The following is a 17,527-nucleotide window of genomic DNA, read 5'->3' on the forward strand; positions in this document are numbered from 1 at the left end:
GAGGCGCGTCCCCTTCACCGTTTACGGTTCCCGATTCGCTAGTTCCGGCCCATCAAGAAATCGCCTATCCTGTTACTCCTGTTACCCTCGTTCCCCGTACCTTCATGACGCAGTGTGTGGACTGAATAAGGAGGAGGAGCAGGGTGCGGAGAGCCGGCCTAGCTATTCGGCCCCATGGTCTTTAGCTTGGCCAACTGCCGCCCGCCAAGTGAATTCTGAATCGTCCGGCCTGGCGTTTCCAGAGTCATTTATCGTTGATGATCGAAGAGTAAGGTCGATGCTCCCGGGCCGGCCCTAGTTAGATCCGACGATGCCGAGGACCGAGGGCCGAGAGTCTCTACGGATGGAGCCATTCAATGCGTGTACGACGAGCGCTTCAGAGTGCACTAAAGGATCCACAGGTAGCAACCCCAGGTACCGGAAACACCAGGTTGTCCCATTCCCTTTCAAGGTACCCCGGCCACTTGCAGCCGCGACTTGCTCGCCTCCTCTCCTGCCCGCTGCCCGAGATGGGTGGTGGCACATGGACAGGAGGTATGCAGGTGGCAGAAAGTGGGCTGGGCTGGAGTTCTGTGGCAACATGTCGGTGAATGTGGGACCATCATCAATGCATGGCGCATGTACTTCATACCACAATTTGTCCAAATTCGTCCCATCGTGTGTCTCCGATCAGAGCCTCTGCAGGATGTCCAGGTGTGAGACTGAGCGGCAGTAGCTAGCGCGCACACAAGCACGACGAGGACAATCAGACAGTGCATCAACATTGACACACCGGCATCAGTCGTGACCGACGAGGCAATAAGCAATCATTGATAGTCGGCGCTGACCTGGGCCTTATTAGGGTCGGATATTGGAGTATGTCACTTGGAGCATGTGTGTGTCGTGGCGTTGCACGCACTGCTGGAGCAAGGACAATTCCATTAGACCAGAATGCAATCGAGTTGTCTGGTCGATTGCCAATCTCGCCCCTGATCCTTTGTCCTTACTCGCAAGCATTAGGATGACGATGCCTCTTGACCCAAAAACGGCAGGAGCAGATACGGAGGATAGGAACATGGAGTCGCACGGTGGGGGAGGGTGGACTCAGCCTCCGGAATCTACGGCCACCTGGATCCTGCGGTTTGGCCGCTCATGTTCTGGTGAAAGGAAGGGGAGTGTGGGGGCACAGTGCAGGCAATTGTCATCAGTAGCGAGGCGAGGTCCTTGCAGCTGCAACTCCAGTCCATGATGAACGTGAATCTCATCAAATCACTCGTGACACAGCGTTACTGATTGCTTTTCTGGACTGCAGCCGGACGCGCGCCAACGTGTGTGCTGCGCACGCACAGTTGCAGTTTACTCGGGCGGGGGGGGGTCGTGAAGGTGGATACGGAGAATGTTCGGATGGGGTGGGGGAAAAGAATGGTCGGGAGTAGAGAAGATGCCCGAGTAGGGTGTCGAAGGGAGAGTTGGGGTGTGTCGTGTCGTGTCATGATGGGACATGTCGAAAGTCGAAGGCATAGTTCTTGGGCACATGGGCCTTTGTTGTCCGTAGTAAATAGATAACCATGGGACGGGCAGTGTTGTGTTCATTGATATTGCGTATGGAATTGTTCGTCGATGGTGCGTAAGCCCAAAAGGAGCAGTGTCCGGGAAAGTGTCCTCGAAGTGGAGGTCGTCGAAACCAAAACGGACCCATCCTGCGGCCGATGAGGACGGCGGCGGCGAGCCCACGAAGTGAAGTACCACAGGCTATGCAAGGCCTGCCTGCCACCCATCGCCTTGCTGCACAGCGTACGGCTGTTGAGACATCTGGGGCGGTGGGTGGTTATCCCACACCGGGGCAGCGTTAGCTGGAGGAAGGTTGGCCCAGTCTGGTGGCATAACGTGTGCGCCAGAAGAACCGGGTGCGCTGTCCAGGGAGCCCGATGAAGACGAGGGGTGGTCCAGCATGTCCGGACGCCCGGGGATTGGGAGCGTCCTCAAGCCCTGAGCTGGAGGTTGGTGCCATGCATACTGACCGGGTCCACCGCCACTGCCGTAGCTGGGGGACGAGACAACAGGCGAAGGCAGTGGCTGTTGCTGCGGTGGTGCGGCGGAGGCCGGGGAGTAGTATGTGAAGGCTCCTGGTGCAGTCGACGGCGGTTGGTAGTTATACTCGGAGGGCTGATAGTAGTTCTGCTCGCCAGGGGGCGGCGGCTGCGACAGGCGGCGCTGATGGCCCGAGTCGACGTTTTGGGGTGGCATACCGGGGTGGAGAACACGAGGGTTGGTAGACGCGTACGGGTCGTAACGTCTTGAGCCGTGCCCGGGCCGGGCTGGTCCGCCACTAATCCGCGGGGCGGGGGGTATGTGCATCTGCTGCTGCGGGTCGTAGTAGCCACCAGAGGAGGGGTGGACATAGCTCGACTGTGTGGGCGAGAAATTGGTGGTGCTGATCGTCGGTACCGTCACAGAACGCATTCGAGGCTGGTGATGCGAGTCGAGGCCGCCGCCGCCGTACGCATCGTACATCTCGGCGCCATACTGAGGCATGCGGGAGGGCGACACAGGCCTATCGTCGGGTTCACCGTGGTACCGAGGCACACCGTCGGCACCAAGTTCTATCGAGGGTGGGTAACGGAAGTTGGCAACGTTGAGGTACTCGGGCGAGATCTCCAGCGATGCAAACTCGGGGATAGTGGACGGACGACGAAGGCGGCCAGCGACAGCATCTTCCAGTGTGTAATACGAGACGACGTGCTGGTGGAAACCCGATATGGTCAAGGTCATGGTCTGGTTATCTCGTCAGCCATCCATAGCACACACTCCACCAAGGTGACGTCAGGTGACTCACCTTCTTGACAAGACCGCCGGGTTGGAACAGATAGCTGTTGGTTAAGCTACCGACAAGCTTGCGCTCGAGATGGCGATCAATAAAGATACCGTTCTCGAGACGGCAACCGCCAGCCTCGGCCGCAGATCGGGGGCGCATCTGACCGTGGGCAAGAGGACGTGCGGCGGCTTCCATGGCCATACGCGACGACTCGGCATAGGCAGACATGCCATCGGCACCGATGGGCGACCCGTTGGCCGGGGAGGAGTTTGCAGTTGTTGGGCGGCCGTCGCGCGTGCCAGGACGAGAAGTGGCCTCCTTCTTGATGCCGTCATCGCCTTCCTTGCCCTCCTTGGTATCGGCAGGCTTAATGGTCTCTCTGTACACCTGCGAATAAGGTTAGTAGCTGTATGCATGTGGTGAGTTTGTGTGGACGCACGAGGAAGTTGGCTAAGATACGCGATGGGCTCCACGAGTGACCGTCGGTCCAGCGCTTGATTCCACTTTCCTGCTCGTCGTAGACGAAGACGGAGCCGGACTGAACCATGTTGCGCTCGGTGTCGTTGAGTCGACGGGTGACCCGGGGAATCATGCCGCGGCGAGCCGCCTCGAACACGAGGAGTGCATCGTATGTGGTGGCGATGAAGCCGTGGAAGGGTGGGGCAATGTCCTCGGCCTTGTCGTCGGACATTGTGTGGTAGGAAGGTGGGAGTAGGATGGTAATGGTGAACGGTGGTTTGGGAGGTTGTGCTTAGTTGGGCCAATGGTCCGTTAAACGGACAGGTGCTTGGGGAGCAGGTGTTGTTGAGTGGATGGATGGGTCCACTCGGGGGGCGATTGAAAGAGGGGCAGGAGTGCGTAAACTGAGCGATGCAAAAGGCGTAATGGTCATGCGGCGAGGGCCGTAAGCATTGGCATGGTCGTGGGAGTGGGTGTAGTGAGGGGCGACAGTGGATGATGACGGTGTGAGAAGAGGATGGCGACGGCAGAAGGAGAGGGGGGAGGGTTGTTGAGGGAGGGATGGGGATATGGAGGGTGGATGTGTGCGGTCGTCGTAGAGAAGAGTGAAGATGAGATGGGGTTGAGGCAGAAGCGAACGAATAGATGATAATCGCGGTCAGCCCTGGATTGTTGTTATAATATCGAGAACTCCGGGGACGCCGAGCAAAGCCAACTGAGAGGGGGGATTGGGTGGATACGGAGAGAACGCTCTCCGCTGGGGGGGCTGTGGGTGTGGGTGGGGGTTACCGACCCAGCGAGCGCTGGCGTACAGCGTAGCACCAGTGTGGGTGACGGAAAAATCCAGACACCACAGGAACGCGTAGTGAAGGGACTCGGTAGGTGACGTTATGGGCTGCTCGAGCTGCACGTGCCGCCCACGGTGGTGCGACTGGCAGGCCAGAAGGTGAAAGCAAAGCAGAGCTCCTCTCTAGAGGAGAGCTACTATGCACACGGCAGACGGCGGTACGAGCAGCCACAGCGGGGTTTGGCTGTTCAGACAGAAGGGGGCAAGGAGCGGGGAGATGCACGGCACAAGTCGGACCGGGCGGTGGGGGGGACAGTAAAAAGTCTGTCCAAGGCCAACAAGTGCGTAGGAGGCTTATACAAGCCAGCCCAGGATCGACAAACGACGATCACCGACGAGGGACGCCACCAAACACCAACGACGCGGCGGGAATCCGGTCGTGTGTACAAGTGGGGGAGCGGACGAGGGGTCGTCGGACGGACTGTGACACAAGAGCAAAAGTGTGTTGGTGGTGACCAAGAGGTGGCGTGAGGGGTGGCGTGCGAGACTGGGCGAAAGGGGAGGATGTAAAAGAGCACAAGCTTTGGGGATTTGGGGAGGGGGGGTAGGGGGGTACTTGGATGGGTCCAGTGTACCTATAGATAGGGGTGTGACAAAGGCCAGTTGACGCTGGCAGGCATAGCCAGGTTTGGATGAGCTCGGTGATCGATCTCACCCTCATGCACCCCCAGGAATGCACATGCCCAGCCCAGCCCAGTAAAAGAACCTGCCCCCACCCATATAGCCATGGCCATCTCCTCCCCCCTCTACCCCTCACACCGCCGTCGCCCCAGTCGCCCCCCGCCCAAGCTTGCCTCCCCTCCCCCCCCCCACTTTTCACGCCTTGGTCGCATGCCAGCGGGCACATTGTCACCGACCCACCCTTGCGCTCGCCGTTCCTCTACGCCGGGACTGCCCTGTTGGTGCCTGCAGACACAGTCCCGCTGGTTTGGCCCCCCCATCCTTCCGCCATCATTTCACTCGCCTTGGCCTTCGCCAATCAGCCGTCTCCAGTGTCAGGGAGGCGGGATAGAGTTTACACGCAGCGCTGGGCCATTCACCCGAACTAGACCCCAGTCCATGCGCTCTCCCTTCTACCTCCAGCGCCAACCTTGTGGCCATGCGCCAGGCGCCAGGGGAGACGCTGGCCGCCCTCCTTGCCAATGCACGTCACTTTTCTCCCTCTCCACGGATCCACGGCCGTCCACCAAAAAAGCGCCACACACCGGACACCCTCTCAGCCACAAAATATCTGTCCACTCACCTTGCGACGGCACCAAACCAGGACGCGCTATGCCGGAAGGTTGCGGCCTTCGTAAAGGACGTGCCGTCAAAATGTATAAAAAAAAACGGCCTGGACCCACAGCCACAGATGAGGTCGGATTGACGGGGCCAACACAGAGAAACCGAGGACGGAATAAGACTTGTGGTCAAGTTCTCGTTGTGTCCAACGGCACGAAGTGGCTGGTGGCGAGTAACAGATACCAAGTTTTTTGACAGTCGCGAGGACGGGTTTTGCCTCAGAATCAGAGTTTGTCGGTCTGTTGCAAGGCTAAAACGTTCACTTGTTGCTCAAACGTAGTGACTGCTTAACTGTCAGCGTTAGGTCTTCTAGAAACTCGGAGGGGTAAAGAGGTCAGACCAGTGTGATGTGGTCTGCATTTCCCAAGGAACGGAAACGGCAAAATGGCCAACAGCGAGACCGCGAGACCAACAGTGCCTGTGTCGATGTGAACAGCCAGACCCGCGAAGTGTGCAAGGCACTACGACGACACGTTGCCCACATGCTTGGAAACTCGGGGCAGGACCGCGCAGCAGAAGAACGCAGTCTTGCTCATCTGTAACGTTACCCCACCCCCGTGCCATTTCCCTCCCAGAAAACGGCAGCCGTATCCAGCGTAAACAACGCGTCGTTGTACTGTCACTCCCCGTGGCGTGTAACACTCCTGGGTCAACGACGGGGGTAGGCGGCACCGCGAATGCTTTCGTGGATACAGCAGTCACCCCAAACAGACAACACCGACCTGAGACGTGGTGGTCGTCACTTTGGCGGGAGAGCGCCAAGCACTTCGCCGCTCGAAACCCGACTGACTGGACGACAGGCGTAACGTTGTCATGTCGCGGCATGCACACCTTCCCCCGGCTCCGGACGTATCCGGTCGCATGAATGCCATGCCACGACAACGCTTTGCCAATCGACCGCGAGGTTGGTGGTCTGCAGCTTAAACCTCCAAAGCACGTTCCGACAAGTGTCGGAGACCATCACTAAATGCCCCCCTGTTAGGCCGAGGCCTCTTAGCCCCGGCACATAACAGACGCCGAGCTCCGCACAGCACGATGAACGGTAAAACATCGCGGAAATGAACCCAGATGGATATCCTGGAAGCACGTACTCACTTTGAAAGGATCGAACCCTACGAAGTTGGTGTGAATGGGAGGGTTGGCGCTCCCGTCTTGGACAGTGGCGCACAGAAATGTCCCTGTAAACTATAAGAAACGATGACACCCCGGCGTCCACAGCATACGTACGTCGGATGCAACTGAAGAGAGGCGGGATGAAAGTTGCGAGTCGTAGCTTTGTTTTGTCAAGTCCGAAAGTCAAGGATGGGTGGGTTACAGAAAGGCGGGAAAGGCTCGCGTGCTGGGATCGTGTGACGATCGCGTGTGTTCGCGTTGAAGGTTGATAAGGCTCCGAATGGGTTTTGCTATCTCGTGTGTGTGTCAGTTCCAGTTCGGTCGTCATCAACTCCGCCGTAGATTGGGTAATCACACCGGTGTATGGTTCGAAACATGGAAATAATGGAAGAGCAAAGCGCAACCAGGCTTGCTGCCACAAGCCTGGTAAGCAGTCCAGCCCGATGAGATGTCAAGCCGGGTACGGAGGGGTAGCGGGTACCGTGGCTGCCATATGTCTCACACAGTCGCGACGCGTGGGGTACTCGGAAGGGGGGCGGGGTTTGGACCTCAAATCAAAGTTGGTAGGCATTGCGGGATGCAACACCGCAGCCTGCCTGTGTGCCGCAACCTCTTTGAACGAGTAAACGGAACAAGCCGGCGTGGGCAGATCAAGAAGAACAGAAGAAACGCAACAAGCCACTCCTTCCAGAAATTTGTGGAGAAAGGGAGAGACACAACAGGAAGAACGAAGACAATGTCAACTTACTAAGATGCCAGCTAGGTGTGTGACTGGCCTGCCAACAATTTTCCAAGTGCGAAGAATCGAGAGTCGAAGAATAGCGAACGAGTTCGAGAGAGCGAGGAGACGAAGAGAAAGAGTATAAAAACGGGGAGCAAAGGACGTAAACCTGTGGATTGTGTGGGGTCGTTGGTTCAAAGTTGAGGGGGAGGAGAAGACGAGGTCGACGAACAACAGGCCGATAAATGAATGGTCCGGGGCACGCCGTTGGCCAGGCTATGTGGCAGCTGGACTCGCAATGCTCGCCAGGACACCAAGTCTGTCACGCTTGTTCTCCAAATCTGTAGGTCGACTGGGCGGAGAACGGACACGCAATCACACTGGTCTGGTGCCCGAGTGCCTGTGTGCGACTTCTTCTCTGGAACCACTTTTTGAGTTTATGATTGGACCACTAAGGTGTGCCGAGACCAGGGAGAGCAACGCAACGGGGGAAATCCTCAGAGGAGAAAGGGTGGGAAATCAAGCGGAGGTGGCGCCAGGCAAGAAGTTGAGTGGAGTGGAATTGCTGCTGCGGGGAGGGCAAGTGGGGAGGTGCGACAGAAAGCACAAAGTAGAGTGCAGGTCCGTCAAAACAAGCACAGCGTCCGGTGAACCTGTACGGAATGACGTCGACGGCTGTGGGGGCGAGGTGGTGCGGGGTTGGAGAAGATACTGCTGGTGCGTTCCAGGAAGCCCACGCCACGCTAACGATCACCAAAGGGCGATCAGGAAGTGGGTCGGGCTTGACAGGGATACGTCCAGATCTGGACTATCTGGATCACGGGGGGTCCGGCTAGACCTTGTGATGGTCACCGAGGAGGCAGACCAGGCGAGCACGCTGTGGGGCAGCGCGGGGGATCCGGCACTTGAGCACAACAAGGGTGATCGATGAGTCGATGAGCTGTTGCTGGTGTGCTGGATACAGCGCGTTCACCGCGGGGCCTCGAAACGACAGGAACCAGGTCAGGCAGGATACACGCGGAGGCGAGGACACAGCCGAAATGACTTGTTGAACACTACTAAGGACAACCTTGGGAGCACAGTGGTCAACGGGCCAGACGAGCCACACACCACTTCCCAGTTGGTATATATAACCCTGAGGTATCGGCCACACGTATGTAGGCGCAAGGTTGAGGAGTAGAAGGGGCGTCCGGGACGACCAAATTGCACCAATGAGTGTGTACTTGCCAGTGCCGCCAACAAAGGCGATGAGAGGCGTCCAGATGAAGGCACACGACTGCAGGAGACGGAACTCCAAGACGCGGAACAACTGCTGCGTGGTCAGCAACGTGGGCTTGCGTACGCGCCATGCGCGCCACCACGGTGATCAGACATAAACGACGTACGCAGTGATGAAGCCCGGTTTAGGCAGGACGAAACTCGACACAGGTGGAGATGTACGTGTGGGTGTTCGCACGCAACTATTTCGAGTGGGAGCTCAAGGCGGCCGCAGGCTCTGTGGGAGTTCCAGTGAAAGAACGGAGGGTCACCGGGGGGATACTGTTGAATGAGGGAGAGGTGTGATGCGTAGCTTGAATTGTGCGAGGGCTGGTGCGCAGGGAAGGCTGGCGGACAGGGAGCGATTGGTCTGAGGTTGATCTTGGTGGACAGCAGAGTCCAGATGACGAGACCGGATGGCGATACGGTGATGTGATGCAGTGATCCGATGTTGTGGGCCTCAGTCACGGCAGCCAAGAGTTTTCTGGGTTCGTTGACAGGAATGGGCCCGTCGACAATTGGGGTGGGTTGTACGAGCTGTCGATGTGAACTAGCTCGCCGTCCGATGTGCTGCTGCTAGCCGCTGGTGGTCGTGCAGTGGCAGCCGTCGTTACGGAGGTGGCGACAGAAGATAGAGTTTGGCAACACTGTTGGGCATGTGTCCACTTCCGCGGACCAAACGTGTTTCTTGACGTTCCCCTTGGCGGCAGGAGTGAGCTTGACCCTTGAGTATCGCTGACAGATTTCTGCAGGCAATGCAAGCTGATCACCTGTTAGATGCGGCGTTCGGTGGGGTTTGACGTGACGCAGTGCCGAGGACAAACTACGCTCGACGCGCTGGGGGCCGTGCGTTTCGTTGGGCACAGATTGCGGGAAGCTTCAGTCGTCTTTGACACACACGCCTGTTCGCTTCTTTCTGCTGGCGTCCTTTTTTTGGGAAGTGCGTATAGGTGCGTATTGTGTGAAAGTTCAAAGACAGCGGACGAAGTAGGCGGAGATTGAGGAAGAGAGAAGCGGGGGCGCTCGCGCAAACAGTGCGGACAGTTGTGTCGGAGGTGGGTAACGATGCTGTAGATCGAGTGTGCGCACAGGTGGTGAGCGGGAGACACAGCGCGCCCGGCTATCTGGGCGTTCTTATTCCTTGACTACTCATGGCTCATGGGCTCACACTGTACCTCAATGCGCACAGGCAACCCCCCCACCGCCCACTTGCTCGGGGCAAGGTCGACAGGACCACTGTGCCAGAGACCCGCTCTCGTCTCTCAGTGGCCCCAGTGGCCAGTGGCCAGTGGACAGCCCAATGCCCAGACCCCCCCCCCCCCCGCCGGCTTCGCCCACGAGAACGGCGCCGCAGGCCTCTTGCCTGCCAAGGTAGCGAGAGTGTACAGCTTCAGGCATCGGGGGGTCATATCCAACGCCACCCATCGCCCTGGAACGCCTAAGCCATGGAATGAACCTGCACTACACGCGTTGCATACCTTCGCATTCCCTTCCCCACCTTTCCAACCCCGGTCGTACCGTCGTCTCTGCCTCTTCGCATACACCCGTCCACGCGTCCACTAGGCGGCAGTTGAAAGGTTGAAAGCGCAAGAGCCATGCCCGCGCACCCAAAGGACCGAGGCCCGACGCCACCCCCGCCAACGGACGTTTGAGATCATGTCCAAGGAAAAGAGGATTGGTCCTCAAAATGGACCTCATGGACGGAGACTCGCTCAACATCTCTAGAACTACTCTCGCACCAGTTCTCGGCCTTCCCATGTCATTCAGTTCACCATGACCCACTCGAGTTCCTCGCAGACGCCCCGGTGCACGGGCAAAACGACGGCAAGGTATGCAGAGGCAGCTGCAAGGGCTATACCAACGCCACACGCAAGGAACGACCAGCCATGCGCGCCGCCCCGCACACCACCGCACCTGTTTCTGGCAAAGCCTAACGTTTACTGACGGCCCCCCCTGGGTCCCGCTTGTACTCCACGACGCCATTTGTGTGTGTGTTTGTTCCAGGTCCCACGAAGTGCAACTGTCAAAAGGTCCGTCGCCGACGTGAACGCCATCAGAACGAAATACCCTTCCTCCTGCCCTTGCGTCAGATTGCTCCACCTCCCCTGGTGGGCTCAAGGCGGAGGTGTTGGTCCGCATGACACAATGTTCTGAGCCTAGTCCTCGTCCCATATCGCGGTATGGCTTAACATGATGCGGCGCTTCCGTCTCAGGCCTCGGCGATCTTCTCTGCACGCATTTAGTGTCAACAAGTGGCGGCTGACATTCCTCGTTTGTTGTGCTTCTTCTCATCTCACCAAAGACCAGTCGCCCGCTTCAGAACATAATCTTAACCCCATCTACGACTAACCTGTCCCTCCCAAAGAGCTATTGATATTCACTGGGCTGACCAGGGAAGCATATGGCCCCCCGCCCCCCCACACCTCCCGGTCCGTGTGCTTCCGGCCGACGACCGCATGTCGGACATGTTCCCGACGGACCGATGTCGCTTGGTGACAAACAACACGGCCCGCCCTGTAGCGTAGGTGGGCCGAAATTGCCTGGATCCCTACACCCACACCCATCATCTTGCTACCAGCCCTCATACTCGCTGCTGGCACGCAGGAACGTTGCCATTACGCACCTGGGAACAATCGGCAGATACCCTGATTCCTGGCCACCGTCGACTAGGCATTCCGTATCCACTTCTGACTCTTGGACGAGACGAGACACGACCGCCTCTAGACGGGGTACGTGTAGAGGACCAGGACCATTGATGATACCCACAACATCGTGAGCAGTTGGACACGGTGGGCTCGCCTCCCAGCGCAAGTTTCCTCGTTGCCCTGGCAGCTCAGCTGTTCAGGCCACCATTTCACACCTCATCCACACTTGCGGTTCCCTCCAACCGCGGTGAATCCTTGGATCTGAATGTCCTGATACCTACGTTCGCAGCGTCTGGCTCCAACCACTTATGCACTCACGGGCAGTCAGCCGCAGTTCACGAGCTTTGCAAGCCCTAGGCGAGGCGTGCGTTGGTCGGCCACCGCGTTTGTCGCAACGGGTGTGTCCATGTAGGGCGAACCGGACGCCGACGTTCTGGCGGCATATGGTGGGGTGGTCGGAGCGCAAGGCCAAAACGCCCCTTTTGCCTACACACAGCCACCTTTTAACCGACGTCTAGAGCTCCAGAGCCGCAGGGGTGTCGGGGGGCCGTTGCAGGGACCAAGCCTGTGCCCAGCTCATCCTCAGAGCGCCTCCAACCACCACGCCTCCCCTCCCCCTCCTGCAACGTCTGCTAAGCTTCAAGCTTTGAGTGCCACTGCCGCTCATTCCCTTGTGGATAGACCTGAACAGTCCGCTTCGTGACGTCCGCTGGACCCGAAGAGCCGTCGTCCGAACGGAATTCCGGCAAGCCTGTCAACGCCATGAGTAGTCCACCGGCGCCGGCCCAACCTTGCCTGGAAGCAACATTGGCCATAGGGGAGAGGAAGGGCTTGGCCGTGCGCGAAAGAATAACAGCTGCGCAGGAGATGGTGAGTGTGCCAGATGTAAGAGATGCTGAATTGGAGGACATGTGGCACACGTGTCGAGCTCGATCTGTGTCACCTATTGAGCCTGTTCTCGCGCCGGCCGCTGGGAATGGCTCAGACATTTGTGTGTGTGCGTCATACCGAACGGTGAACCGAGGAGGGGCTCCACGCTGCCGTCGCCTCTTGTCCTCGGAGATCCACTCTGCTACTGAGGCACGCGACGCCGAGTTGAAAGCGAACGAGTTCAGACGATTCCGAGACACAGTCGCCACCCCCTTATGTTTGCCTCGCACTCGTCCTGCGCGCGCGGTGCGGAACGATGCAGCGGCATCTGGCGCACAATGTCTCCACAAAGTACGACCGGCTTTTTTCTTTTCTTTTTTTCTTTTTTTGTCTTGTGACGCACTGACCCCTGTACCCTTTGGCTGACAGCAACACCCAGGAGACGAGGAGTGAGGGACGCTGGCGCTAAACGCAGTCGCTTACGGCCGTGTTGCTCCGCCTCGGCGACATGAAGTTGAGCCGACACCAGTGCACACACACACACACACGGTGCGTGCCGTGATGACCGGTGGAATGTCAGAATCTGCAACAACACTGGGCCCATCTGGCTCCGAGTTTTCTCCTCATAAACTAGTCTTACTCTCGGATCCCGGACTGGCTCGGGGACAAAAGGCGAGCAAAGTAGACGCGCACCTCGGCAGTCTCGGGAGAAGCAGAGTGAAAGTCGTGTCGGTCCACGGCTGCCGGCGCTGTCGTGCCACCACCACACAAAAGACGCCGCCGCCTCGATTGCCGGAGATCCAGACTTCACACAGCGTACCTACATATCTCCCCCTTTCATATGTTTTGCTGCAGTTTCACTACTTGACTGCCCCAAGACCTACTGCCTTCATGTCCCTGGCTCTGGGCTGCGTGAAGTCCGCACCAGCTTTGCCGCCGCGACTTTGGCCTCCTTCTTGGCTTTGAGTTTGTCCCACTGTAGAGCCGTTAGCCACACTATGTCTCCCCTTGACGCCCGTACCTTTTCTTTGAACTTGTCGAGCTGCGTGCGCTGTTGTTCCCCGTCAGCATGCCAAAGAACAACCCATGGGGGACGCAGGGGACGGGGTATGTGGCGCGAGGCTGTTTGATGCCCCCCCCCCCCCCCCCCCCCCCCCCAAACCTACGAGCTTGTCGTTCTCCCCCTTAACCTGCTTGACCTCTTCTTCAAGTTCCACAATTCTAGTCCGCAGTGCTTTACGGATGGCGTCAGCATGTGTGGTCAGAGAGATAATCCGCGTCGAGTCACGTACCTGCAACAGGTTGGCTGGGAGGCTGGCCAGGTCCCTCTGCGATCGAAGCCAGCATTTGCGACCGCTGGACCTCCTGATCATGTCGCGCCCTTTGAGCCTGTTGCGTCAGCAAGCGTGCCTACTGCGAGCCGCCTCTTTCTTTCTGTCTTTTGTTTTGTTTTTGTTGAACAAACAGCACGCACTTCTCTGCGAACCCCAGTCACAACTGATCGAACGAGCATGTCTCGCTCCTGGTCTCGCTCCTTGAAGGCACGGTTGGCCAGATCGAGCTTGTGAGCATGCACAGCCAAGGCGTCAAGGGAAGCGCGCAGCGATTCGTTTTCCAACTGCAACTCTTCATTGGTTTTGACAGACGGAGATGACTTGCGGGCCGGCCCAATACCCGTCAGTTCGGGGGCCGCATTTCGGTTGTGGTCGCGGGGTACAACATAGAACGACTCTGAAGGTGACGGGCTCCGTTCTAACATTCGGTCAGCTTCAGCGTGTCCACACCAACAAAAGCCGGGGATCCCCACGGCCTGTCCGATACATTACCTTTTCCCTTACTGTTGGTCTTGTGCTTGGCACGATGCGCACGGTTCGGTCCGGCGGGCAAAGGCGGCACATCTAGCGGAGCCGTAGTGAGCGCCTTTGGCATGCTAATCTCCTCCAACATGTTCTCGAGCATGCCCCAGAACCGTGAGAATGGATCACTCGATTCTGGAATTGCCCCAGGAAGAAGGAAGGACTCGTCTGGCTGGTCGCTGCTCGATGAGCTGGAATGTAGGTCGTACGGGCTGCCGGGTGACACAAACGGCGCCGGGACACCACTGGTGCCTGCCGAGGCGGAGCCGTCATCGCCGACTGGTCGTAGCGAGAAGGGCGGCACAGAACGCGCGTTCGCCGGATGCACAGCTGATATGTCAGTCGCGCGCACTTTGCTGCAAAGGATCACATACCAAATCCAGATCCAAGCGCCGCACCGTGACCGGCATTGTGGGTGACACCGGCGCTAGCGGACGAGCGACGTGGAGTAAGCGGGCGAGGACCAAGGCTACTGGATCCACCGGCGGCATGGGTTGGCGATGGAGTCGCTGTCGCCCGTGACGATGTGGATGCTCTCCGTGGTACGGAACTGCCGTGCAGGTCGGTATTTGCGGTGAGGGGGGACGGCGGCGCTGAAGCGGAACCGACGTTGGAGATACGTCTCTCGAGGTCTCGTGCGAGCTTGCGGTGTTGAACCGTGAGCATACGAAGAGTTCCTCGGTTCTCATGAGTCAGCGAAGCGTGACAATATTACTCACAGAGGCGTCTGTAGCTGTACCGGCCTTCTCGAAGAGGTCGGCAGCCGCGTTATAGGCCGCTAGTGCACGTCCAAGTGTCGCCGCGTTGGCATCTGGTGGCCGGATAAGCACGGACGCCTGGGCACTCAGTTGATGGGCCTGTCAAGTCAGCTTTGATGGGATGGTAATCCTATGTTGAGTAGACGCACTCGTTGTAGACTGTTGTCTTCACTCATGGGTGGCGAGGAAGTGGATGGTGGATGTAGTGACGAAGCGACGGTGACAGCATGGCGACATGAGACGCGCCGGATGGCAAAAGTGCGGGGCCCAAACCACTGCGCGCCGGAATCTTGGGATCGTGCTCAGATCCGAGCGTCATATCAGCCCGGACTCATTGTTCTCTCTGTTCATTGATCGTTTTGCACTTCACTTCTCGGCATTGCACCCACCAGTACTCGCGGTCATGAGCGTCATCAGCCCCATCCTGGCGCTCCCCGCGCCTCTGGCAACGGGTATCTCCCCCCAGTTGGCCCAGACGCTGGCGTTTGGGGTGACGGGAGCCTACGTTGGTGGCCTATATGTCGCGCAGCACTTCTTTGGCACCAAGACCGCCGCGCCCAACGAGCCGGCCTACCCTCCACCAGGACACCGTAACCACCCAGCGACGATGCGCCTGCGCATGAAGGCGGTCATTAGTACGACGCGCCTGTGTATGGCTGGTGTATTCTGGACCGTTAAGAGGACTGGCAACTTGGAGTTTAAAGGCGCCGTGAGTCAACCTTCGGTGGCCATCATTGATGGGGACTAACGTCGACAGCTCAAGGCTACAATCCGCCTTTTGGGTCTTAGCACAGCAGCGATCCGCAACCCTCTGGCCTACCTCCTCGCACCTTTGCTCTTTATCGGACCCCTGTACTCCTCATTCCTCGACGGAACACTGCCCGGCCAGCATAATGCCGAACCGCTCGAGTTTGGTCTGACTGAGCAGCGCAACTATGTCATTGTACGTGGAAGGCTGTGTATATGTGCTGAAACTGCAGGGCCCGTTGACCGAGGAGCTCTCATTCCGCTCCTGCATCATCGCCGTTTCGCTTCTTGGCCACCTGTCCCCCAAGTGGATCGTCTTTGGGACGCCCCTGTGGTTCGGCCTTGGTGAGTCTTTCTCATGTGTCCAGCTAGCTAACGACCAGCCCACGTTCACCATGCTGTTGAGGTGTTCCGTCAGCTTGGCAGCACCCGCCGCGCCGCCATCTCAGCAACTGCCAGTGCCGGTACGTGCAAAGTTGTGATCTGGAGAGAGCCAAGCTGACCTGCAGTGTTCCAGCTGGGCTACACCAGCCTCTTTGGCTGGTACGCATCATATCTCTACCTCCGTACTGGTACGTCAAGCCAGTGCCAGTGTGAAACTGATGTTCCAGGCTCCGTTGTTCCGTCCATGGCTGCCCACATCTTCTGCAACTACATGGGCCTGCCCGACATCGCAGGTGCCATAGAACGCAACCCCAAGCGCAAGCTCTGTATGTCTCTGGCGACGTTGAGCAGCATACTGACCATGAAGCGATCGCCATTGCCTATCTCGCGGGAATCGCTGGCTTTGTGTATGGCCTCAAGAGGCTCTAACGAGCAGACAATCCGCACACTTCGAGCATCGCGACCAGGGCGTTCCCCTCGTAGTGTCCTGTATACCCACACCCCGCCCGCGTTCAACCTCTATGCATAAATGTTAGCCATCATGTCCTTGGCCCGGTCAGCTTCACCCCCAATTGCTTCTCCGCAACATGCAACCCGATTCCAATTCACTGCTCCTGGAGGCGGCATCATGCAGCCACCGCGTGGTGATATAAGCTCGTGCATCGTACACCAATGTATCCCCCTAAATCCGGAATCGCGTTTAGACGACAGTGCCGGCGTTCGAGGCAATACGGGGCCAGAGGTCGGCGCACTCCTTGGCGACGCTGGAAGGCAAAGTCAGCACTCTGCTAAAAGTTTTGAAAGTTTCAAAGAAAACACTCACGGGCCGTTGATGGCCGAACCCTTCATCTCGCCCTTGGCGTTGACGATGACACCGGCGTTGTCCTCGAAGTAGAGGAAGACACCGTCCCTGCGGCGCCAGGCCTTGCGCTGACGGCAGATAACGGCGGGCATGACCTTCTTACGGAGCTCAGGCTTTCCCTTCTTGACCGAAGCCATGACCATGTCACCGGCGGCGGCGGCGGGGAGACGGTTGAGGCGGGCACCGAAGCCGACGACCGAGATGACGTAGAGGTCTAGCGCGTTAGCACACTGTAGCTCCCCATAGTTTTGAGCACAGTGTAGGAGGCCGCCGGACCAAAAGTCGCGTGAATGGCCTCCCGCGCTCTAGCTTTGGCAAACTCACTCTTGGCACCCGAGTTGTCAGCGCAGTTCATGACGGCGCCGACGGGGAGACCGAGGGTCATGCGGAACTTGGTTCCGGTGGCGGCGGCTGCATCGTTAGCACACGATCTGGGTTGGAAGCTGGCCTGCCAGGCTCATGTCGACAATTTCTCCCTCGAGCTCCTAGGGAAGGGCACCAGTTCTGCAGTTCACGGAAACTGGTCCTCCAACTTTCTGCACGAGCTACAGCGCACGCGCCGACGCGCCGCCGTCGTCTTCCTCTTCCTCATCGCGCACGCTGCGCTATGCACGATCACAGGTCCGTCCCCCGTCGTCTCCACAACCTCTCAGATCCCATGCGCTCGATTCGACGCGCAACGGCACGAGCTTTGGTCGCACAGAGATCGCGGAGCGTCGTGGAGACGGCGTGTTGGGTCCGGGCTGTCGAGTCGTATCCCTTCTCATGCTGTCCGAGGCGCTGGCAGGCCGCTTGTCGACTTACACTTGGACATTTTTGGCGAGGAGGTGTGGTGGTGTGTCGACGAGCAAGACCCAACGTAGTCATTCACGGTCGAAACCCGCACCCACGGCCCAGCACCAATTTCTCACAGGCGCCACGGATACCGGAGTT

The 17,527-nt window shown here is 58.3% G+C and overlaps 5 protein-coding genes across 5 annotated transcripts; 1 reads left to right on the forward strand and 4 right to left on the reverse strand.

Moving 5' to 3' along the window:
* Nucleotides 1-1,731: 1,731 nt before the first annotated feature.
* Nucleotides 1,732-3,485, reverse strand: EHS24_006104 (uncharacterized protein; the record flags this gene model as incomplete). The annotated part of the gene is made up of 3 exons (XM_028621577.1): nt 1,732-2,754; nt 2,816-3,181; nt 3,234-3,485. 3 exons carry the CDS (start codon nt 3,483-3,485, stop codon nt 1,732-1,734), a joined length of 1,641 nt encoding a protein of 546 aa, XP_028478029.1.
* Nucleotides 3,486-11,620: 8,135 nt separating this feature from the next.
* Nucleotides 11,621-12,106, reverse strand: EHS24_006105 (uncharacterized protein; the record flags this gene model as incomplete). Its single annotated transcript, XM_028621578.1, has 2 exons — nt 11,621-11,737; nt 11,801-12,106. The coding sequence occupies 2 exons, from the start codon at nt 12,104-12,106 to the stop codon at nt 11,621-11,623; spliced, it is 423 nt and encodes a 140-aa protein (XP_028478030.1).
* A 770-nt stretch (nt 12,107-12,876) lies between these two features.
* EHS24_006106 (uncharacterized protein) lies at nt 12,877-14,777 on the reverse strand (the record flags this gene model as incomplete). The annotated part of the gene is made up of 9 exons (XM_028621579.1): nt 12,877-12,963; nt 13,009-13,038; nt 13,154-13,221; nt 13,280-13,376; nt 13,462-13,739; nt 13,826-14,173; nt 14,218-14,527; nt 14,563-14,700; nt 14,751-14,777. The coding sequence occupies 9 exons, from the start codon at nt 14,775-14,777 to the stop codon at nt 12,877-12,879; spliced, it is 1,383 nt and encodes a 460-aa protein (XP_028478031.1).
* Nucleotides 14,778-15,004: 227 nt separating this feature from the next.
* Nucleotides 15,005-16,161, forward strand: EHS24_006107 (uncharacterized protein; the record flags this gene model as incomplete). The annotated part of the gene is made up of 6 exons (XM_028621580.1): nt 15,005-15,310; nt 15,359-15,544; nt 15,582-15,812; nt 15,866-15,920; nt 15,960-16,058; nt 16,100-16,161. 6 exons carry the CDS (start codon nt 15,005-15,007, stop codon nt 16,159-16,161), a joined length of 939 nt encoding a protein of 312 aa, XP_028478032.1.
* A 271-nt stretch (nt 16,162-16,432) lies between these two features.
* On the reverse strand, nt 16,433-17,408 carry EHS24_006108 (uncharacterized protein; the record flags this gene model as incomplete). The annotated part of the gene is made up of 4 exons (XM_028621581.1): nt 16,433-16,496; nt 16,556-16,808; nt 16,919-17,005; nt 17,399-17,408. The coding sequence occupies 4 exons, from the start codon at nt 17,406-17,408 to the stop codon at nt 16,433-16,435; spliced, it is 414 nt and encodes a 137-aa protein (XP_028478033.1).
* Nucleotides 17,409-17,527: the final 119 nt, after the last annotated feature.

Source organism: Apiotrichum porosum, assembly GCF_003942205.1.
Source record: "Apiotrichum porosum strain DSM 27194 chromosome Unknown scaffold_3, whole genome shotgun sequence".
NCBI classification, from domain to species: Eukaryota; Fungi; Basidiomycota; class Tremellomycetes; order Trichosporonales; family Trichosporonaceae; genus Apiotrichum; species Apiotrichum porosum.